We start from the raw sequence: 24,069 nt of genomic DNA, 5'->3' as shown, positions 1-24,069 counted from the left end.
AGTTATTTTCAGGCGCTCCTTAAGAGAAAATGTGTAAGGACTTCCAGTGTGATGTTGAAAGAAAAAGTTTTTTTAAAAAAGAGAATATTTGGGTGGTGAAGTTTATGGGAATAAAAATTTTATAAAGTCATAAAAATTTAATGTAGGTAGAAATCTAAGTAAATTACAGATATTAGGAAATTGTTAAATAGAAGTCTAGCATTTCTCAAATACATAGTAGAGTATCTTTGTTACACTTAAGTAATATTAATAATTACCTAAAAAATAAAAATCATACAAATTGTTTTCACTTTAGTTTTCTGGTGAGTTAAAAAGAAAATAAAAACCAGCAATGGCACTAAGGAGCAAATGTGTTCTTTGATATTAATGGACTAGGAAGAGGCCAAAATGGTCCCTAAGAAGGCTCTCTCACCCCTCCAATATGAAAACTGAAATAGAATTATTTACTTATTTTAGGTAAAACATTTACCTCATCAGTAATCTGGTGAGCTCTCTGTTGAATTTCTTCTGATGACAGATTATCCATGATGAATCAAAACTCTATTAGGCACAGAAATGGAAATGTGGATATTGTATAAGAATAAGGATATATAAAAGTTTGTGTGAGCAAAAAGTGTAGATTTATGGAATTTAGGAACTTATCAGGAAAACAGGATAAAAGAACCTCTTTCTATATCTATTAGTCTACCACAAGTAAAGAAATCAAGACCGAGAGAGGCTAAATGAATGTTTAATAAGAGTGCCAAGGGTGAACCTAAAATACAGATTTTAGGACTTCTAGGGAAGTACTCTTTCCAACAGGAAAGTGGATCCTCTACTTAGAGAAGCAAGGCATTACTGGAAGACAACCATTAAAAGACTATTAAAGTGAATTTTTGGTTGTTCAATGTTCTTCATGTGTTGTCTGAACATGGAAAAGCAGTAGGTGAAGAAAAGTCCAATTTAGGAAAGTAACAAAATTTGAAGTTATGTGCCTGAAGAACACAGGAAACATTTCTAAATATGCCAGTTGTCCAGGATACTCACTGGAGAAAATACTTTCACTCTTAACAAGAAAAGGGAAATGCTGGTACAAACAGCTCAGAAAAGACTAAGGTTTTTATTATGCATTAGACTCTTCCCCTCCAGTGGCTTATATTGTTTTGTTGTTTTAGTGGAGTCCCTAAGAAACCAAACAATTATTCTCCTATACACAGTAACTCAGAAGGAGATCTCATAGACATCCAAGCTAAAAAATAAAACATTTCGTAGGTGTTACACAGCACGGCTGTTATCTAATTCCTCTTTGAGAAGTCATGTGGAGTAATAACAAGCATTGTGCAACGGATCTAGGTTCTGTTACATTTGCTAGCTTTGTATGAATTTTCTCAAAACTCATTTATCAAAACTCACGGTCAATGACACAGATAAACTCTGGTTCTTATTACAGATTTGACCCCAGGAATCTGGCAATGTCTGGAGTTGCTTGATTGTCACAACTTGGGCCAGGTGATGGGGCTGGTTAATGGCATCTAGTAGGTAGAGGCAGGGAAACTGCTTAACATCCTACAACACTCTTCAGGAAAGCCCTCCAGCAAAGAATAATCTGACCCAAAATGTCAATTTGAGGTGAGAAACCTTGCCATGGATATACTCTTTGATAAGCAGAAAACTTAATTCCCCAAGAATGTACTGGACTGAATTCTTGGAAGGCAGAGATTTTATCTTTGTATCTCTAACACCTAACAGGATCTGATGGTAGATACTCCAAAAATAGCTGAATGAACAAATAAGTAGAAAAACAGGGTGTACTCTCAAAGTATTTACGTGGCTCTTAGAAACAAAGCTGCATGTAACAGTAGCACAAAGCTCGCAAAGAATCACTAGAGCCACAAACCAAAAACTGCTATTGCAAGTGTATGATATGATCACATATAAATCTTTTCAGTTATTTTTGGCTGGGCGTGGTAGCTCATGACTGGAATCCTAGCACTTTGGGAAGCTGAGGTGAGTGGATGGCTTGAGCTCAGGAGTTGGAGTTCAGCCTGGGCAACATGGCAAAACCCCATCTCTACCAAATATACAAAAATTAGCCAGGCATGGTGGCGCACACCTGTAGTCCCAGCTACCGGGGAGGTTGGGGTGGGCAGATTGCTTGAGTCCAGGAGGTTGAGGCTGAAGTAAGTCAAGATCATGGTACTGCACTCCGGCCTGGGTGACAGAGCAAGACCCTATCTCAAAAAACAAACAAACAAAAAAATTTAAATATTTTCAGTTGTTTTTAATTGAACCACTACTATCATGTTTTTTTTTAATTTTTTTGAGATGGAGTCTCACTCTGTTGCCCAGGCTGGAGTGCAGTGGTGTAACCCTGACTCACTGCAACTTCTGCCTCCTGGGTTCAAGCAATTCTCTTGCCTCAGCCTCCCAAGGAGCTGGGATTACAGGCATGCACCACCACGCCCCACTAATTTCTGTATTTTTAGTAGAGATGGGGTTTCACCATGTTGGCCAGGCTGATCTCAAACTCCAGACCTCAGGTGATCTATCCACCTCAGCCTCCCAAAGTGCCGAGATTACAGGCCTGAGCCACTGCGCCCGGCCTTGTTTATAATTCTACTGTCATAGCTGTTTTATGGTTTAAGATTTTGAGGGCCAGGCGCAGTGGCTCACGCCTGTAATCCCAATACTTTGGGAGGCCAAGGCGGATGGATCACGGGGTTAGGAGATCGAGGCCAGCTTGATCGACATGGTGAAACCCAGTTTCTACTAAAAATACAAAAATTAGCCGGGAGTGATGGTGAGCGCCTGTAATCCCAGCTACTCGGGAGGCTGAGGCAGGAGAATTGCTTGAACCTGGGAGGCAGAGGTTGCAGTGAGCCAAGACTGTGCCACTGCACTCCAGCCTGGGTGACAGAGCGAGACTCCGTCTCAAAAAAAAAAAAAAAAAAAAAAAAGATTTTGAGCCTTGATTAAAGCCATTAGTGCTCATGAAAAAAAGTATTTTAAGTTCCAAATTTAAGTTTCTATCTTGCTTGCCATAGACTGTGCTTCAGGCAAAAAGTTTCCACACTAAGATATAATCAAGATATAAAGATATCATTCATTAGATACAAGCATAAAAGGAACCAGGTATTTTATTAATTTGCTAATTGTTTGAATCTTAAGCTTTATCATACATACACATGTCCATGCTACTGTTCCTCTTTTGTCACTCTTTCCTATTTGCAACTACAAAAAGTAAATGGAGATTATTTTTTGTACCCTCTCACCTCCACACTTTTGCACACCTTTCCTTTCTATAATACCCCACGTCTGCCCAGGTAGCCTCATGCTTTTCCATCACTTCCTAAAGCCCCAACCGAGATACCTCTCCAAAGCCTGCCCTCCCCAGACAGTAATGCTCTAAAGTTATCTATTCCTGTCATGTGTAACTCCTCAATGCCCGACAGAGAAGAAAATATGAAAAATAATATACACTAATCCATTAGTGCCTGGAAAAGGCACCCTTAGTGAGGTTTTCAGATATAGTATCCTGTGGGTCGGGAGACATTCTGGGGTAAGAAAGCCCAAATATCACAAATTATGTAATTTTGTAATTCTATTCCTAGAGGTGATTATTGCCAATTACAAGTCAGTCTTTGCTAGCTTCCTAGGAAAAAAAAAAGCAAAACTCCAGAGTTAGGAGTGAATGCACTCCTGACCTCTGTGCTGCCTTCTTTAAAAGAAAAAAGAAAGCAGATATAACTGGGAGATGGATAACGTGAGGAATCACACCTGACATCGCAATGAGGTCATTCTGAAGGACACATCCTTTCCATGTGAACTCGAAGTTCTGCTTAATATTTTTTTCTTCCCTGACCAGACAACACGCAAGACAAGTAACAGATATCTACTCCCAAGTTTGGCATGCTGACGCCAGGATGCAGCTGCCTAAGATTACTCTGTATTCTTAAGGGTTTTGAGCACAAGATTAGTGTGGCCGTCCCTCAGAGGGTTGGATTCAGGACTGCCTATGGATACCAATTGGCCCTGAGGAACCTGCAGATATAAAAGTCGGCCCTCTGTAGATGGGAGTTTTGCATGCATGAATACCGTATTTTCTTTTCTTTTCTTTCTTTCTTTCTTTTTTTTTTTTTTTTGAGGCAAGGCTTCACTCTGTCATCCAGGTTGGAGAGCAGTGGTGCAATCAGGTTCACTACAGCCTTGCCCTCCCAGGCTCAAGCAATCCTGCCATTTAGCCCCCTGAACAGCTGGGACTACAGGTGCATGCATCATGCCCGGCTAATTTTTAAGCTGTTTTATAGAGACAGGGTCTCACTATGTTATCCAGGCTGGTCTCAAACTTCTGAAACTTTTGGGGTCAAGCAATCCTCCCACCTCAGCCTCCCAAAGTTCTGGAATTACAGGGACGAGCTACCGTACCTGGCTGAATACCATATTTTCTATCTGCATTTGGTTGTAGATGTGGAACCTGCTGATACGGAGGGCTGATTGTATTTACTGAAAAAAAAATTTACCTGTAAGTGGACCCACGCAGTTCAAGCCCATGTTGTTCAAGGGTCAAGTGTATATGAAAGTAACAGAGTCAAAGTAGAATCGTAAGGGGAAGGACAAAGACAGACAAGGAATAATACTCCTCAAGTTCTTATTGGTCTTTGTAAGTTTGCTGAGACGAGTCAGACAGAATGTAACCTATAATTAGCTACATAGCCTTACTCATATTTATTATTCTCTGCAGACATTTTCCTTACGGAATCAGGAAAAGGTTACCCAGAATATTACAGAAAAGAGAACTGGTGGGGTGGGATGAAAAATAAAACATCAGTTGATACAAAGATGCCACCAAACGTACTTTTCTCAGATTTAATCTAATCTATTAAATGCTTGTGTCATTTTTCCAGTGCTGCTGGGAACTTATACTATGCTAATTGTGTGCCTTTCAGAGGAAAATGCAAGATTTTTCTCAGTGCTTTACACCCTATTTCTCATGCTATGGTTCACTTGGGCTTACTAAAAGACTCCTAATTTGACCTTTTTCTTTTCTAATTTAAACCTAGGCAGGGAAAGAAAAGTTCACTGAGTACCTCTTAGGCATCAGATACCCTACTAAGTATTTATCTACATCATTATCTTCATTATACTATTTTACAGATTGAGAAACTAAGGCTCAGTTTAGGTAACTTACCCAAGGTGGCTGTGTCAGTAAAGAGCAGATTGATTATTCAAGTCGGGATCTACTCGCAAACTAAGTATAATTCATGGTCTGATAAAGAGTCTTTCTGGAGCTGGGAGTGGTGGCACATGTCTGTAATCCCAGTACTTTGGGAGGCCAAGGCAGGAGGACTGCTTGAGGCCAGGAGTTCAAGACCAGCCTGGGCAACATAGTGAGACCCGGTCTCTACAAATAATCAAAAAATTAGCTGGGCATGGGGCGCATGCCTGTAGTCCCAGCTACTCAGGAGGCTGAGGCACAAGAATCACTTGAACCTGGGAGGCAGAGGGTACAGTGAGCCGAGATGGCACCACTGTGCTCTAGCCTGGGCAACAGAGCAAGACCCTGCTTCCAAAAAAAAAAAAAAAAAAGTTTTTTCTGTTGACTGTATCCACCACCCCCTTAACAAACAATAGATCATATGAGAGCTGCTGAGTATTGGAAAATAGGCCAAGCAATCCTATATGATGGCTCATTTCAAAATTTCAGATGCTTTCTATAAGACCATGAAATTTTATCTCTTCTACAGACTCAAAGAAGACAGTTAAATTGGAGGAGAAATAGACCACAGTAATCATGGTTTTCAACTGTCTTCTAGTATTTCAGAAGCTGAAAATAATCTACATTAATTTAGAAAATGAAAAGAAGTCTATTGGCTAGGCACAGTGGCTCATGCCTGTAACTCTGGCACTTTTGAGGGCTGAGGTAGGAAAACGGCTTGAGGCTAGTTTGAGACCAGCCTAGGCAACACAACAAGACTCTGTCTCCACAAAAAGTAACAACAAAAATAGCCAGGTGTGGTGACCAGTGCCTGTAGTCCCAGCTACTTGGGAGACTGAGTTAGGAGGTTCACTTGAGCCTGGGAGTTCAGGGCTGCAGTGAGCCATGATCCCCACTACACTCCAGCCTGCCTGACAGAGCAAGACCCCAAAGAAAGAAAAGAAATGGGCCGGTCACAGTGGCTCACGCCTATAATCCCAGCACTTTGGGAGGCCGAGGTGGGAGGATCACAAGGTCAGGAGTTCAAGACCAGCCATTGCCAAAATGGTGAAACCCCATCTCTACTAAAAATACAAAAATTAGCCAGGCGTGGTGGTGGGCGCCTGTAGTCCCAGCTACTCGGGAGGCTGAGGCAGAAGAATCGTTTGAACCCGGGAGGGAGAGGTTGCAGTTAGTCGAGATCATGCCACTACACTCCAGCCTGAGTGACAAGAGCAAGACTGTCTCAAAAAAAATAAAAAAGAAAGAAAAAAAAAAAGAAAAGAAAAGAAAGAAGGAAAAGAAATGGAAGGGAGGGAGGGAGGGAGGAAGGGAGGAGATAAGAAAACAAGCAAGCAAGAGGCCAGGTGCGGTGGCTCACGCCTGTAATCCCAGCACTCTGGAAGGCCAAGGTGGGCAGATCACCTAAGGTCAGGAGTTCAAGACCAGCCTGGCCAACATGGTGAAACCCCGTCTCTACTAAAAATACAAAAATTAGCCAGGCGTGGTGATGCACACCTATAATCCCAGCTACTCAGGAGGCTGAGACAGGAGAGTTGCTTGAACCCGAGAGGCAAAGGTCGCAGTGAGCCGAGATCATGCCACTGTACTTCAGCCTGGGCAACAGCAAGACTCCGTCTCAAAAAAAAAAAAAAAAAAATGCAAGCAGAAAGGAAGTAAAAGAAAAGAGAAGAAAGGAAAAGTAAATGAGCTTCTTGGAAAGAAATACACAGAAAAAAGGCCCTGGAATTTAAATAAGGCCTTGGAAGATCCACGTGGCTTCATTTGTAAAACTGGTGAGCTATTCAAGAAGTAATGAAGAAAGTGCACTTTAAATCACCATCAGGCCAGGCGTGGTGGCTCATGCCTGTAATCCCAGCACTGTGGGAGGCAGAGGTGGGCGGATCACTTGAGGCCAGTAGTTCAAGACCAGACTGGCCAATACGGTGAAACCCCAGCTCTACTAAAAAGAAAACACAAAAATTAGCCGAGTGCAGTAGTGCACGTCTGTGGCTTGAGCCTGGGAGGCAGAGGCTGCAGTGAGCCAAGACTCACTGCACTCCAGCCTGGGCAACAGAGCAAGACTGTCTGAAAAAAAAAGAAAAAAAAAAAAATCACCATCAATTTCACAGGGTCTTGCAAAGAATGATTTTATAAGATAATTCTTTTTATACTGGTAAACAAGGATTTTGCAGCTAAAATATTCTACCAAATTAGTTTCCTGCCTTATTCCTTCTCTGAAAATTAATCACAATAAAGCTCCTCAATGAGTTACACTCAAAGGGTTTATTACTGTACTTTTAAGTTCAGCATTCTCTTTGGCTTGATAGAAGTCTACTTCCATGGTAACCAATGCATCCGCAGCAAGAGGAAACTTCTGTTTATAGCAGGATAGCATAGTGGGTGAGTGGGAATTCCAGCATACAAATTCCAGCCTCACAATGTATTTGTTGTGTGACCCCAAGGAAATTACCTAACACCACTAAAACTCGGTTTCTGTATTTGTAAAACAAGGATAACATTCTATTTTATAGTTTCGTTTTTTTTGTGAAGATTAAAAAGAGATGATCTACACAAAGTACTTAGTACAATGCCTTGCACATGGCCGGTGTTCAATGTTAGCCATTATTTTAATATTTTTACTGAAGTGGAAATAAATAGTAGGCAAAACAAAAGGAAAGTAACAATGTTGAATATGAGTCACATTTATGTAAATGTAGCTGAAAGTAATAGCTACTAAATATTAATAGTTCCATCTGCAAGGCTAAATTTGAATATTAAAGTTGATGATATAAAGTATAGGCTATATACAACTTTTTTTTTGAGACAGAGTCTCACTTTTTATTTTATTTTATTTTAGTTTATTTTATTTTATTTGAGACGGAGTCTCGCTCTGTTGCCCAGGCTGGAGTGCAGTGGTGCAATCTTAGATCACTGCAACCTCTGCCCCAGGGTTCAAGTGATTCTACTTCCTCAGTCTCCCGAGTAGCTGGGATTACAGGTGCCCACCACTACACCTGGCCCTTTTATTATATATATATATTTTTTTGTAGATGCAGGGTCTCACTATGTTGCCCAGGCTGGTCTCAAACTCCTGGGCTCAAGTGATGCTCCTGGCTCAGCCTCCCAAAGTGCTGGGATTACATGTATGAGCCACTTTGCCTGGCAAGGGTCTCCTTTATGTTAAGGATGGCTTCCTTCTTTTACTTCCTCTCTCGGCTTTCCTTTCTATCTCCTTCTACACAAACAACTTTAACCATTTTTATATATAGGCCCCAAAACTATGTAAATATACATACATACTTTTTTCTCTTTTTAAAAACTCTTTTCTTTTTACCATACAAAGTCTATAACTCAAATGCAAATATACTAAGTACATCACAGAATCATATCTACTAAACAGCTTGGTTTCAGGCCAGGCGCAGTGGCTCACATTTGTAATCCCAGCACTTTGGGAGGCCAAGGTGGGTGGATCACCTGAGGTCAGGAGTTTGAGACCAGACTGGCCAACATGGAAAAACCCCGTCTCTACTAAAAAATACCAAAGGCCGGGTATGGTGGCTCACGCCTGTAATCCTAGCACTTTGGGAGGCTGAGGAGGGCAGATCACTTGAGGTCATGGGTTCGAGACCAGCCTGGCCAACATGGCAAAACCCCGTCTCTACTAAAAATACAAAAATTAGCCGGGCGTGGTGGCATGTGCCTGTAATCCTAGCTACTTGGGAGGCTGAGGCAGGAAAATCACTTGAACCCAGGAGGCAGAGGTTGCAGTGAGTCGAGATTGTGCCACTGTACTCCAGCCTGGGCAACGGCGTGAGACGCCATCTCAAAAAAAAAAAAAAAAAAAATTAGCTGGGCGTGGTGGCGGGCACCTGTAATCCCAGCTACTCAGGAGGCTAAGGCAGGAGAATCACTTGAACCCGGGAGGCGGAGGTTGCAGTTAGCCGAGATCGCACCGCTGCACTCCAGCCTCAGCGACAGAGCGAGACTCCATCTTAAAAAACAACAACACAAAAAACAAAACAAACAAAAATCAGCTTGGTTTCAAAGTACACTGAAGCACAAGATTCAAGACAGAAATCATATTAACAAATGGGAAAGTCCCACTAAAAATCAGGAACCAAAAAGAAAACCAAAATTACATTTTCAGGCCTATAGTCCCAGCTACTCAGGAAGCTGAGGCAGGAGGATCACCTGAGCCCAGGAGTTTAAATGTAACCTGGGCAACATAGCAAGTCCCTGACTCTAATTACAAAAAAAATTAAACTTCAGTTTTACAGAAGCACCTATGGTAACTTAATTGCTTGATGTCCAACGCCTGGTCTTCAAGTCCCTGTCAAATTAGGAACTTCCACAATTCTACTCTAAGTGACCCAGGAGTAATACTGGGGAGGTAGATGTAGGTTTGATTGTAATCAATTTTATTAACCCTATCAATGAGAATGGTTATGTGAACAGAAAGGGGATGTTCTATGTGAAAGATAAGAACGGGGCTCAAGAGCCAGAAGCTGGCAATCTACCCAGGAAGAGACAATGTGGCAGACATAAGTGTGGTATGTGCCAGGGAGATACCAAGCACGGGGTGAGATTAATTGGCAAGGATTCACCCTGCCTGAATGAAATATTCACCGAAACCATCCACATAGTTTAGCTCTGATTAAGTTCACTTAGATGCTTTATTTATTTATTTATTTAGGTAGATATAGGGTGGCTCACTATGTTGCCCAGGCTGGTCTTGAACTCCTGGCCTCAAGCAATCCTTCTGTCTTGGACTCCCAAAATGCCAGAAGGCGTGAGACACCACACCCAGCCACTTAGATGCTTTCTGGTTAGTTTTTCAAATATTCCAATATTAAAAGTCAGAAGCTACAGACAGCGAATATAAGCACTCTGCCGGGCGCAGTGGCTCACGCCTGTAATCCCAGCACTTTGGGAGGCTGAGGCAGGCAGATCACGAGGTCAGGAGATCGAGACCATCCTGGCTAACAAGGTGAAACCCCGTCTCTACTAAAAAACAGAAAATTAGCCGGGCGTGGTAGTGGGCGCCTGTAGTCCCAGCTACTCAGGAGGCTGAGGCAGGAGAATGGCGTGAACCTGGGAGGCAGAGCTTGCAGTCAGCCGAGATCGCGCCACTGCACTCCAGCCTAGGCGAAAGAGCGAGACTCCGTCTCAAAAAAAAAAAAAAAAAGAGAGAGAATATAAGCACTCATGTCCCTGGAAAAGGATACCCCCAACAGAAAAGAGTGGCATTCTTGCTTATACAAAAGACAACATAGTATAGTGGTTATGTGCCCAATATCTGAAGGCATAATGGTTTCAAATCCTGACTACTGTTAACTTTTCTGTGCTTCAGTTTCCTCATTAAATGAGAATAATGCTTACTTTAAGTGTTGTTACATGGATTGAGCTAATTCAAGCACAGTATTTAGAGCAGTGCCTGGCACACAGTGCTCAATAAAACTATTATAACTTTTCATAATAATTATGAAATATCTCTCGTGATTTTGGCCAGGCGTGATGGCTCATGCTTACAATCTCAGCACATTAGGAGGCCAAAGCAAAAGGATTGCTTAAAGCCAGGAGTTTGAGACCAGCCTGGGTAATAAAGCAAGTCCCCCATCTCTACACAAAATTAAACAACAAAAAAAAAAATCAGCCAGGCCTGGTGGCATGTACCTGTAGTCCCAGCTACTCAGGAGGCCGAAGCAGGGGGATCACTTGAGCTCAGCAGTTTGAGGCTGCAGCGAGCTATGATCATGCCACTGCACCCCAGCCTTGGTGACACAGCAAGACTGTCTTAAAAAACAAACAAACAAAAAAAACACAAACACCCTGATTCTCATTTGTGTGGGTCAAAATCCAAGTATGATCAAGTCCAAAAAATTATGATTTTAAATTAAATTATCAAAAAGGAAGAAAAAGCCACAATGTAAGGCTTCAGTGGTGAGGCAGGAATATAATGTGTGTGTGTATGTATGGAGGGCAGGGGATGGCTTTCAAGACAGAACACATATTGTGAAGAGCTTTGTATACTATACCAAGAAGTTTGAAATTTATTTTGCTATGCTGCCTAGGTTGGTCTTGAACTCCTGACCTCAACTGATGCTCCCACTTCAGCCTCCCAGGTAGCTGGGACTACAGACATACCACCACACCTGGCTTGAGTTTTATAAGTATTGAAAGGCCATCGAAAGTAATTTCAATTTCCAAAACACTGTCAAAATAAATTTAAACAAACTTTACATCTAAGTTACAGAACTTACAGAAAGCAACAAGAAGAGAGAATTCTGGAAAAACATAGGAATCAGTGATTTAAATACTTTAGTAGCAATACAACCTAAATTGAAACCCAAACCAAAATGTCAGTGAATCTAAATGAATACAAATGGGCTTCTTCTACTCTTACTATTTAAAAAAACACAGTACATTTTGTTTCCTGGCTCCATAATCCACTTCCTCTAATTGTTAGAGGCACTGGATCCGTCTGTTTCAAGTTTCTACCTACCACAGCAAAGAAAAGAGCAGTCCTGGCCGGGTGAGGTGGCTCATGCCTGTAATCCCAGCACTTTGGGAGGTCAACGCAGGCAGATCATCTGAGGTCAGGAGTTTGAGACCAGCCTGGCTAACATGGTGAAACCTCGTTTCTCCTAAAAACACAAAAAATTAGCCAGGCGTGGTGGCACATGCCTGTAATCCCAGCTACTCAGGAGGCTGAGGCAGGAGAATCACTTGAACCCAGGAGGCAGAGGTTGCGGTGAGCCAAGATCACACCATTGCACTCCAGCTTGGGCAACAAGAGTAATACTCTGTCTCAAAAAAAAAAAAAAAAAAAAAGGGAAAAGAAAAGAGCAGTCCTTGTCATCTGCCCGTCTGTCAACCTACAGATCTGGAAACAAAATATAGTAATGGAATAAAAAGTTCAGCACTCTTGGAGATAAGCAACATTATAATATTATACATGCTAATATATACACAATGTGGAGTACAAACATAGCTCAAAAACAGATGTCCAGAGTGTTGCAGATAAAGGAACCAAATTGGGGCGGGGGCGGGGGAAAGCCTGAGTTCAGAAAAAAAAAAAGGCAGCTGATATCAAAGAGCAAACATCCTCTTTTTCATTTTTGTTATTCTAATCTACAGGAGCCTTGACCTCCCAGGCTCAAGCGATCCTCCACCTCAGCCTTCTGAGTAGCTGGGACCACAGGCACTGGGCACCAGGCCCAGCTAGTTTTTTAGAAAATTTTTGTAGAGACAGTCTTGGCATGTTGCCCAGGCTGGTCTCAAACTCCTGGGCTCAAGTGATCCTCCTGCCTCAGACTCCCAAAGTGCTGGAATTACAGGCAAGAACCACCGCCCGGCCCTAATCTACTTTCATCTGGTGGAACCAGTAAACTTTGCTAGAATTGTGTTATGATAATGAACACCATCATAGAGATCACAGAATTTTCAAGCCCATAAGCTTTAGTTCAATTTTCATTTTAAAAATGAGCTGATTAGGCCCAAAGCAGTATCTTCCAAAGTGCCGAGCAAGAATATGATTTTAACTGTTACATATGAGTTATATATTTAAGTTATGTATTTATTATAATGGATGCTAAAAAAGCTATAAAATACATAAAAACCATGATTTCACAGATTATCACTTTGGAAGTGGGCAATGTTTTTTTAAAAAACCCATTAAACATGAAGTAAAATAACAACAGTACTCTAAACAGCAAAAATTATGATTGTGGTATGACTCATAAGTGAAGACTCCACAGCTGTCCCATGAGTACAGGCCTGTTTTTGTTTACTTTCTTTCTGGTTCTAGGTTGTGTTCTAAATGATTAGAAAAGATGTGACCTTAGACCGGGCGCGGTGGCTCACGCCTGTAATCCCAACACTTTGGGAGGCTGAGGCGAGCGGATCACCTGAGGTCGGGAGTTCGAGACCAGCCTCACTAACATGGAGAAACCCCGTCTCTACTAAAAATACAAAATTAGCCAGGCACGGTGGCGCATGCCTGTAATCCCAGCTACTCGGGAGGCTGAGGCAGGAGAATCGCTTGAACCCTGGAGGCGGAGATTGAGGTGACCCTAGATCGAGATATTGCACTCCAGCCTGGGCAACAAGAGTGAAACTCTGTCAAAAAAAAAAAAAAAGATGTGACCTTTAGTTAAGTGGGCTTGTGTGTATTGTACCTAAGTTCATTCAGTGTACAAGAAACAAATATCAAGATACATATAGGAATTCCACTGTTTATTTGGCACAGTTAAGTCATCCTTATGCTGGAACTATGATAACACTAACTTTCTAGTGCATAAACACATACTACAAGCACCTAAAGTAAAACCTAGCCTGAGACAAATATTCAAGCTGCAGGCTAAGTGATATGATCACTTAAATTACTTTCACATGACTTGTCAAAGGAGTATGGCAATGTAAGGTGTTTCTCTTATTTGCTAATATTTCTTTCTTTTCCTGAGATCACTCAGATCACTGGATCACTGAGCTGAGACCACCAAGTAATTTATAAAGCAAAGAGAAGAAATTTAAGCCAGCTGCAGAAATTTGCTTAAGTAACAAGGAGCTGAATGTTAATCACCAAAACAATGGGAAAAATGTCTCCAGGGCATATCAGAGATCTTCATGGCAGCCCCTCCCATCACAAGACCTGAGGCCTAGGAAGAAAAAATGGTTTGGTGGGCAGCCTCAGAACTTGGGGCCCTGAGTCCCAGCTGCTCCAGCTCCTGGCTAAAAGGGGTCAAGGTACAGCTTGGGCTGTTGCTTCAGAGGGTGCAAGCCCCAAACCTTGGTAGCTTCCACGTGGTAGCTGGGCCTGCAGGTGCACAGAAGTCAAGAATTGAGGTTTGGGAACCTCTGTCTAGATTTCAGAGGATGTATGGAAATGCCTGGATGTCCAGGCCAAAGTCTGCTGCAGTGGAAGAGACCTCATGGAGAACCTCTGCTAGGGCACTGCAGAAAGGAAACGTGGGATTGGACACCACCCACCCCCCAGAATCCCCACTGGGGCACTGCCTAGTGGAGCTGTGAGAAGAGGGCCACCATTCTCCAGACTCCAGAATGGCAGGTCTACAAACAGCTTGCACTATGAACCTGGAAAAGCCGCAGGCACTCAATGCCAGCCCAGCAGAGCAGCCTCTGGGCCTGAACCCTGCAAAGCCACAGGGTCAGAACTGCTCAAGGCCTTGGGAGCCCATCCTTGGCATCAGAGTGCCCTAGATGTGAGACATGGAGTCAAAGGAGATTAAAATAAGCTTTAAGACGTAATGGCTGTCCCACTGGATTTTGGACTTGCATAGGGCCGGTAGCCCCTTTGTTTTGGCCAATTTCTCCCATTTGGAATGGGAGCATTTACCAATGCCTATTCCCCCATAGCATCTTTAGAAGTAACTAACTTGCTTTTGATTTTACAGGCTCTTAGGCAAAAGGGACTTGCCTTGTCTCAGATGAGACTTTGGACTTGGACTTTTGGGTTAATACTGGAATGAGTTAAGATTTTGGAGGCCTATTGGGAAGGCATGATTATGTTTTGAACTGTGAGGACATGAGATTTGAAAGGGGCCAGGGAAGCTGGGCGTGGTGGCTCATGCCTGTAATCCCAGCACCTTGGGAGGATGAGGTGGGTGGATCATGAGGTCAGGCATTTGAGACCAGCCTGGCCAATAGAGTGAAACCCCGTCTCTACTAAAAAATGCAAAAATTAGCCAGGCGCGGTGGCTCACGCCTGTAATCCCAGCACTTTGGGAGGCGGAGGCTGGTGGATAACCTGAGGTCAGTAGTTTGAGACCAGCCTGGCCAACATGGCAAAACCCCATCTCTACTAAAAATACAAAAATTAGCCGGGCCTGGTGGCAGGTGCCTGTAATCCCAGCTACTTGGGTGGCTGAGGCAGAAGAATTGCTTGACCCTGGGAGGCGGAGGGCGCAGTGAGCCAAGATCGCGCCACTGCACTCCAGCCTGAGCGACAGAGCAAGACCCCATCTCAAAAAAAAAAAAAAAAAATTAGCCAGGTTTGGTGGCACACATTTGTAGTCTCAGCTACTCAGGAGTGTGAGGCAGGAGAATCGCTTGAAGTGTTGGAGGTTGTAGTAAGCCAAGATCGCGCCACTGCACTCCAGCCTGGGTGACAGAGTGTGAGACTCCATCTCAAAATAAAAAAAAAAAAAAGAAAGAAAGAAAGAAAGGGGCCAGGGGCAGAATGATACAGTTTGGCTATTCATAATCTCATCTCGAATCTGGTGAGAGGTGACTGGATTATGGGGGTGGTTTCCCCAATGCTGTTCTCATGATACTGGTTTTATAAGGGGCTTTTTCCCCTTCACTGTCTCTCTCCTGCCATCCTGTGAAGAAGGTGCTTGGCTTCTCCTTTGCCTTCCACCATGATTATAAGTTTCCTGAGGCCTCCCCAGCCATGCAGAACTGAGAGTCAATTAAACTTCCTTCCTTTATAAATTACCCAGTCTCCAGTATTTCTTTTGCTTTTTGTTTTTTTTTTTTTTTTTTGAGTTGGAGCCTGACTCTATCTCCCAGGCTGAAGCTCAGTGGCACGATCTCGGTTCACTGCAACCTCTGTTTCCCAGGTTGAAGCGATTCTCCTGCCTCAGCCTCCGGAGTAGCTGGGATTACAAGCATATACCACCACGCCTGGCTAATTTTTGTATTTTTAGTAGAGATGGGATTTCATCATGTTGGCCAGGCTGGTCTCGAACTCCTGATCTCATATGATCCTCTCTCCTCGACCTCCCAAAGTGCTGGGATTACAGGCGTGAGCCACCAAGCCCGGCCTCGGGTACTTCTTTATAGCAGTGTGAGAACGGACTAATACAGACTCCATTCCAGGACATGACAAATAGCAAAAGGCAAAATGATACTCCCTTCTTGACTTTTTTTTCCTCTCCCACTTTTATGTCTTTACGTTTCCTCCTACCATCAACTGCCTTTCCTAACATCGTGGTGACTAATGATTAAAGAAGAAAAAAAGGACGAGATGAAACTACACTTTACAGTACTTTTTCCCCCCACCACTCCAATCCCGAATTGTGAAATTCATTCTTTTCCTGATCCTCTAATTTGTGCAGTAATGCCGCGAGAACCTCTCTAGAGAGCAAGGGCTCTCCAATACCAGGAACCTCAGAGTCCTTCCTCAAGCCATTATCTCAGAGCTATCTGATCACTGTGGTCACCATACAGGCAGTCTATTAATGTCAACTACGGCAACACAGTAACGGTGAGGGGCGGAAAGTGATCTCTGTTTAATTTCGAGGAAGGGTCCAGAGAATCACCATCCAGCCACCCTTCCTCCACTGGCCCCTCGATGTTCTCCCGGCACCTCCCGTCCTCTCTCCGGGCCCATCTGCCGAGTAAGGGCCAGAGCGCCCCCTCCTCCGCTTAAGCCCGACCCCACCAACTTTTCAACCAATACGATACACTCTTTCTTCTCAGGACATAGTCTCAGACTTCATCCCAGCCAGCTCCCTCCGTCCCACTCCTGGAGACTCACCAAGCGGGCGAGGCCACTCCTCTCCGGCCGCAACTCGGACACCCCAACACCGGACCTGGCGCTGCACCCTAGTCGCGCCTGCGCGCGCCGAGCCCGCGCGCCTGCTCACTTCCCGTTCGCCGCGGACACAGACACACCCCTGCAGCTGGAGCCAATCACGGTGCTGGGGGTTTAAATGTCCCTGCCACGCAGACGGAGAGTCTGGGAATTCACTAGTTAACCGGATAGATTTCAGTCCTGCCCGAAGCTGGGAGGTGTTCATGCAATAAACATTTACTGAGGGCAAACCGTATGCCAGGCACTGTGCTGGATGAACGCTGAAGAAAAGAAAGCGAATACAATGCTTTCCCTGCTCTTCATCGCCTTTCAATATGTCTAGACTAAGATATAGATATGTAAACAAATTATAGTGGATAGAATACAGTGCATAGCACATAGAAAATCTGAGGCGTCTTTGGCTGATAATGAACAAAGCGTTTTATTCTTAGGGGTGTCTGGAAGCGTTCCCGGAGGAAGTGACTTGAGTCATGAAGGATAAGTAGGAGTTCCCCCGGAAATCCGGCAGAGAAAGAGCTAGAGTTTTCCAGGCTCTGGGGAACAGCTTATGTCGAGAACAGCATAACGCCTTCTGGAAATTTCTAGTAGTTCATCCTTGTTAGAGGCTTAGTGCTAATCGTACATCCCCGAGTGTAGAGGAAAGAAAGCTTTAGAAGGCCAACAATCGCTAGATCTTGGAAGGCCTTGGAATTTTAGACCACTTTGTACTATGGGCACTGAAAGCTATTGAAGAGTTTTAAGCAGATGGAGGATTATTGTAAACTATTTGCTGCAGGAACCCTTCCATGCACCTCTAAGAATAAAATAAACTGCTGGAAATCAAGAAAAGAAAGTGCTTCACCAGGCACAGTGGCTCACGCCTGTAATCAATCCCAGCACTTTGGGAGGCTGAAGCGGGCAGATCACGAGGTCAGGAGTTCCAGACCAGCCTGGCCAACATTAGAGAAACCCCATCTCTACTAAAAATACAAAAAATTAGCCGGGAATGGTGGCAGGCGCCTGTAATCCCAGCTAGTCGGGAGGCTGAGGCAGGAGAATCGCTTGAACCTGGGAGGCGGAGGTTGCAGTGGGCCAAGATCATGCCACTGCACTCCAGGCTGGGCAACAAGAGTGAAATTCCGTCCCCCCCACAAAAAAAAAAAAAAAAAAAAAGAAAAAATAGCTGGGTGTGGTGGCGGGTGTCTGTAATCCCAGCTACATTACTATCATAATGTCTATCACTGGCGACAGTGCCAGACTCCATCTCAAAAAAAAAAAAAAAAAAAAGTGCTTCGAGGAGGAAGTAGTCTATTCCTAAGGGATCAAGGAAGATGAAGCCTGAAAAATGTTTTTTTTAATTTCATAACACAGAGGTCACTGATTATCTCAGTGAAAGCTGTTTGTTGGAATGCTGGGGTTGAAAAAAACAACTTAGTAGTTTGGAGGTGGGGGAGATGTAGAGATGGGGACAAGTTGTAGAATGCTTTTGGAAAGTTTGGCCTTGACAGGGAGGAAGGAGGGAGAATGATGAAGGATCAAGATTTTTTGTTTTTGTTTTTTTGATTTTTGTTAGAATTAAGATAGGAGAAACTTGAGCATGGTCGGGAAGATTCAACTGAGAAAAAAATGGTTGAATAAAGGAAGAGAAGGGATAGTCAGTAGGCAAAGATCTTGAAAGGGTAAGAATAGAGGCAGTTTAGAGGCAGTTCGAAACACTGGTGAGAATAATGGTTTTGGAAGAGGGCAGGGAGGGAGAAAGAGAGAGAGAGGAGATATTTCCCCAATTATGAGAGGAAGTATGTTTCTGTATGTTTAGTAACAGGAAGTTAAAGTTCTCATTTGCTGACTTGTTTTCTCTGTGAAGTTGAAGATGGGGTCATCTTCTGATAGAAAAGGAGGTGGTATTGGGAGTTTAAAGGAAAGCTGAGAAGATGTGGAATACTGTAGAAAGTAATACAACAAGTTGACAGAAGAATGTTGTAGGACTGGTAAGCAATATTGAGGGCCTTTTTAATATGGGCAAAAATGAACTCACCATTTTCTGCCCTCCTGTGTAAATTTCTCAAGCAGCAGTCACTTGTTGAGGGCAGAGGTGGAGAAAATGTATGGTTGAGTTCATTAGTTCATTTAGGGTTGTGATGGTCATTGATATAATTCCGTGGTTCTCAACCAGGGACGATTTTGTCCTCCGGGGGATATTTGGCAATGTCTGGAGATGCTTTATTGTGATGACAGGGAAACGGGGGTGGGTACTACTAGCATCGTGTCCAGCAGTGCTGCTAAACATACATACACACACATGCACACACATATATGTAGAGAGAGAGAGAGAGAGAGAGAGAGAGAGAGAAGGTCTTGCTCTGTTGCTCAGGCTGGAGTGCAATGGTGTGATGTCAGCTCACTGCAACCTCTACCTTTGCAGCTCAAATCCTCCCACCTCAGCCTCCTGAGTAGCTGGGACTACAGGTGTGCACCACCACTGCCGGCTAATTTCTGCATTTTTTGTAGAGACACGGTTTCACCATGTCACCCAGGCTGGTCTCAAACTCCTGGACTCAAGCGATCTGCCTCCCTTGACCTCCCAAAGTTATAGGATTACATGTGTGAGCCACTGCTCCCAGTCTGCTGCTAAACATCTTATAATGCACAGGATACCCCTGACAAAAAAGTATATGTTCCAAAATGTCAGTAATCCCAAAGTTGAGAAACCATAATCTAGCGTTACCTTGGCACTCACCAATATCTGACTGTGGTCTTCTACAGGCTTTTCCTTGAATGATGGCCCAGAGTTTATAGGGTAAAATAGTTCCTCCATTGCATGCCTTTGAAGGAGAATAGAATGAGCAGCGTACCACAACCCTTGAGTGTTTCAGGGACTTGTGATGTCACAAACACGGAATTGGAAGTTTCCTAAACCTCTAGAACAAATCTGGATTTACATAGAAGAGATTAATATAGCCGCTTCCTTTCTTTTTTCTCTTTTTTTTTTTTTTTGAGACGCAGTCTCGCTCTGTCGCTAGGCTGGAGTGCAGTGGCGAGGTCTCGGCTCACTGCAACCTCCGACTCCCGGGTTCAAGCGATTCTCCTTCCTCAGCCTTCCGAGTAGCTGGGACTACAGGCACGCACCACCACGCCCAGCTAATTTTTGTATTTTTAGTAGAGAAGGGGTTTCACCATGTTGGCCAGGATGGTCTCGATCTCTGGACCTCATGATCTGCCCACCTCGGCCTCCCAAAGTGCTGGGATTACAGGCGTGAGCCACTGTGCCCCACCGCTGCTTACTTTTATTTGAGACGTTGAAGGTCTTGTTAAACAGAGATGTTATAATCTCAATAATAGAGGAGGGACACTCCACATAATTATCAACCTGAATGTCATTTCATTTATCTGATAGTCTTAGTCACTAAAATTAGGTTTCTGAGGGAATGGGTATGGGCTAAATTTAATAATAAATATAGGCGGCCGGGCGCGGTGGCTCACACCTGTAATCCCAGCACTTAGGGAAGCCGAGGTGGGCGGATCATTTGAAGTCAGGAGTTTGAGACCTGCCTGGCCAATATGGCGAAACCCCGTCTCTACTAAAAATACAAAAATTAGTTGGGCGTGGTAGTGCACGTCTGTAATTCCAGCTACTTGGGAGGCTGAGGCAGGATTATCGCTTGAACCCGGAAGGTGGAGGTTGCAGTGAACCAAGACAGCGGCTCTGCACTACAGCCTGAATGACAGAGCAAGACTCCGTCTCAAAATAAATAAATAAATAAATAAATAAATAATAAATGTAGGCTGGGCGCGGTGGCTGACACCTGCAATCCCAGCACTTTGGAAGGCCAAGGCAGGCAGATCACTTGAGCCGAGGAGTTTGAGACCAGCCTGGGCAACATGGTGAAACCCCGTCTCTACTTAAAAAATATTATAAATACCTTAGGCATGAGTAAGAATAAAGTCAGTATTATGGAATGTCTGCTCTGTGATAGGCAGCATTCATAGATAAACACTTGACCTATGTTATTTAATCCTAGCAACACCCTGTGAGATAACATTATCCTAATTTTAACTCAAGAACCTGAGGTTCCAAGAAGAACTGTAATTTACCCAAAGTCACAAATTATTCGTAACTAGTCCAAGATCTGAAACTCAGGTCTGGCTGTTCTAAAGGTCTTGCACCTTCCATTAAACTTCAGAAAGTTTTACAAGGAAGGAATGTTTTCAAAATGTAGCCCGAACAGTTGCCACTGACTAAAGGAAATGGCGGGACACCAAGGAAGAGAGTAGGAGCTACAGGGAGGCCAGGAAAGAACAAGGAGAAACAAGGAGAATGAAAAAGGGACCAGGGAGGCTGTTCATAGCGTCCAACGCTGCGTACTGACTCTCCCGCAAGCGGGCCTGCCTTTGTTCTTCCTCCATTCTTTTTGAGAAAAACCTCTTCCTGTGTGTCCGTTGTTCACTCTCTTGTGTTCAAATAAAGCTAGATTATTGAGAACTGCGAACGGCGAAGGAAAAAAAAGCGAGCGTGACGGCTTCGGTGTGCGCCTGCGCGTTGGCGGCGGCTGTGGCGGGGCCCGGCGAGGAGCGGGTCCGGAGCAGGCTCCCGGACCCAAAACTGAAGGGGGCGTCTGAGGCGTCAGGGAGCTCCCTCGCCTGACCCTCGGCGGCCTGATGGAGTAAGAGGGGTTGGCTGTGAATGTGAGTATCGACGGGCCGGCCTGCGTTGAGCGTATCGGAGCCCAAGGGTCCTGGTGGTCTGCCCCTTAGGGAGGTTGTGGGGCTGCAAGACACCACCGGGTTTCTACTCCTGCAGGCTGCGGCTCAGGGGCAACCTGGTGGTCCACTCTCCCAGAGCCGGCGCGGGTTTATGGGCAGGCGGTGCTGCTGGCTTCGGGGTACGGATTTTCGCGGGGGCGTTCCAGCTCTGCTCCCAGCCCCAGAAGGAAACGTGGCTCCAAAGCCTTGACCTTTAGGGGAAGCCAGTGACCTCCTTCGTCCCCAGTTGGGCAGGGAGTCCAAAGACCCTGGTCCTTAAAGCCCGTAGGTCTCAGGCCAGGGACACATTTCAACCTCTCGTGACTGACAACCTCCGTTCTTTTTCCTCCTTTCGTTTCTCTCCTTGTGGGATGCGTCTTGATAATAACAACTAATAACAAATAGTAACAACAGCTTACTGTGTCCGTTTAATATTTAGTCCGAATCTCGGTGTATAATTGTGGAGAGGAAACGCTTTACACCCTCTTCCCCTTTCAATTTGTTGTGTAATCATCTTTGAGAGTAAGATTAAGCCATCTTATTGAGAAGTTTGAGATATCCGTGGCTTTTAGCAACTTGAGACTGTCATCCTAGGTAAGCGAAGTTCTCTTACCTAGCAAATAAGTGCTGTATCCACCATAATGGTTTATATCCAGTTTATTCAAAGCACAAATAACTTCTTTTTTTTTTTTTTGAGACAAAGTTTCGCTCTTGTTGCCAGGCTGGGGTGCAATGGCGCGATCTTAGCTCACTGCAACCTCCGCCTCCTGGATTCAAGCAATTCTCCTGCCTCAGCCTACCCAGTAGCTGGGATTACAGGCACCCACCACCATACCTGGCTAATTTTTTGTATTTTTATTTATTTTTATTTATTTATTTATTTTTAGGACGGAGTTTCGCTCTTTCGCCCAGGCTGGAGTGCAGTGGCGGGATCTTGGCTCACTGCAACCTCCGCCTTCCAGTTTCAAGAGATTCTCCTGCCTCAGCCTCCCGAGTAGCTGGGATTGCAGGCGTGCACCACCACCACGCCCGGCTAATTTTTGTATTTTTAGTAGAGACGAGGTCTCAACCATGTTGGCCAGGCTAGTCTCCAACTCCTGACCTTAGGTGATCCACCCACCTTGGCCTCTAAAAGTGCTGGGATTACAGGCTTGAGCCACCACGCCCGGCCCACAGATAACTTTTGAGTGCTTATTAAGAGCTTAGTACTGTTGTAAATAGCATGGGAAATCTTAAAATTTGCTTTAAGCCCCGTTCTCAAGTTTGGTCGTGAATGAAATAATGAAAGACAATATTCAGATGCAACTAGAATTTATTTAGTATCTACTACACATTTGCCAAATACCGCGCCGTGCCTAGAGTTAACTGTTGAGTCTAGAAGATAGTAGGAGCCCTTTAATTAGAAATACTAGATGGTTTTTGAGGAGAACTTTAAAATGGCCTGGAAGGGGCCAGGCGCGATGGCTCACGCCTGTAATCCCAGCACTTTGGGAGGCCGAGGCGGGCAGATCACCTGAGGTCAGGAGTTTGAGACCAGGCTGACCGACATGGAGAAACCCCGTCTCTACTAGAAATACAAAATTAGCTGGGCATGATGGCGCATGCCTGTAATTCCAGCTACTTGGGAGGCTGAGGCAGGAGAATCGCTTGAACCTGGGAGGCGGAGGTTGCAGTGAGCCAGGATTGCGCCATTGTACTCCAAAAACGAAACTCCATCTCAAAAAAAAAAAAATTAAAAAATAATAAAAAAATGGCCTGGCAGGAGGTAGAGGGTGTGAACGAATCTGATCAGGCTAGCTCAGAACCGTGTGTGTGTGTGTGTGTGTGTGCGCGAATCTGATCAGGCTTGCTCAGAACCGTGTGTGTGTGTGTGTGTGTGTGTGTGTGTGTGTGTGTGTGTGTGTGTGTGTTTAGAGAGAGCCTTGCTTTGTCGCCCAGGCTGGAGTGCAGTGGCGCAGTCCCAGCTCACTGCAACCTCCGCTTCTTGGGTTCAGGTGATTCTCCTGTCTCAGCCTACCGAGTAGCTGGGATTACAGGTGCCCACCACCATGCCTGGCTAACGTTTTGTATTTTTAATAGAGACGGGGTTTCACCATGTTGGCTGGGCTGGTCTTGAACTCCTGACCTTAGGTGATCCACCCACCTCAGCCTCCCAAATTGCTGGGATTACAGGTGTGAGCCACAGTGCCCGGCCTCAATTGTTTTGATTAAAAGGAAGATATTTAAAAAGGAAAGACTATGAATAGTGATTATTGTACATCTAGATTAGTGCACGTGTAGTCTGAAGGCTGCTCTACAAGAGTTGAGAGGAATGGTAGATGCTAGACGACTTGGTTCTGGGACCAGGAATGGCTCAGTGAGAAGTCTATGTATTGTGTGTTTTGTAATTGGGAGTATCTTAGTGGAGAGTTTAGGATTAATTTGTGTACCCAGTGAATAAGAGCACCTGGGCAGACAAGTTACATATGAATGCTCTACTTGGACCTCTAGCATGTGAAATCACTAGTGGAAACTCTACAGTCGAGTGTGTGTGTGTGTGTGTGCATGTTTGTGCATGTTTTAATCTGAAAGAAACTATCAAGAAGCTCCCAGGTCTTCATCAGTGAAGGATTGGTTA

General features: G+C 44.3%; 2 protein-coding genes across 18 annotated transcripts in view; one reads left to right on the top strand and one right to left on the bottom strand.

Moving 5' to 3' along the window:
* Positions 1-21,154, bottom strand: part of SNAP23 (synaptosome associated protein 23) — a 54,164-nt gene extending 33,010 nt beyond the window's left edge. For 2 of the 14 annotated variants that reach the window (XM_055363506.2, XM_063698952.1), the window contains exons 1-3: positions 16,677-16,755; positions 2,093-2,214; positions 470-540 (exon numbers count right to left, since the gene is read on the bottom strand). In XM_055363506.2, coding sequence (XP_055219481.1) covers positions 470-526 — 57 coding nt within the window. In that variant the 5' untranslated portion in view covers positions 527-540; positions 2,093-2,214; positions 16,677-16,755. Of the gene's footprint in view, positions 1-469; positions 541-2,092; positions 2,215-11,678; positions 11,821-16,676; positions 17,132-19,449; positions 19,535-20,804; positions 20,945-21,040 lie in introns of those variants that run through there. The other 12 variants (XM_055363509.2, XM_019010792.4, XM_055363507.2 and 9 more) reach the window with 12 other exon arrangements.
* Positions 21,155-21,227: 73 nt separating this feature from the next.
* Positions 21,228-24,069, top strand: part of ZNF106 (zinc finger protein 106) — an 80,389-nt gene continuing 77,547 nt past the window's right edge. For 2 of the 4 annotated variants that reach the window (XM_031002224.3, XM_019010618.4), the window contains exon 1: positions 21,228-21,395. The gene's annotated coding sequence lies outside the window, so the exon portion shown is untranslated. The remainder of the gene's footprint in view (positions 21,396-24,069) is intronic. The other 2 variants (XM_019010617.4, XM_004056049.5) reach the window with 1 other exon arrangement.

The sequence above is a fragment of the Gorilla gorilla genome, chromosome 16, assembly GCF_029281585.2.
Source record: "Gorilla gorilla gorilla isolate KB3781 chromosome 16, NHGRI_mGorGor1-v2.1_pri, whole genome shotgun sequence".
Classification (NCBI taxonomy): Eukaryota; Metazoa; Chordata; class Mammalia; order Primates; family Hominidae; genus Gorilla; species Gorilla gorilla.
This window is presented reverse-complemented; position numbering and strand designations above follow the sequence as displayed.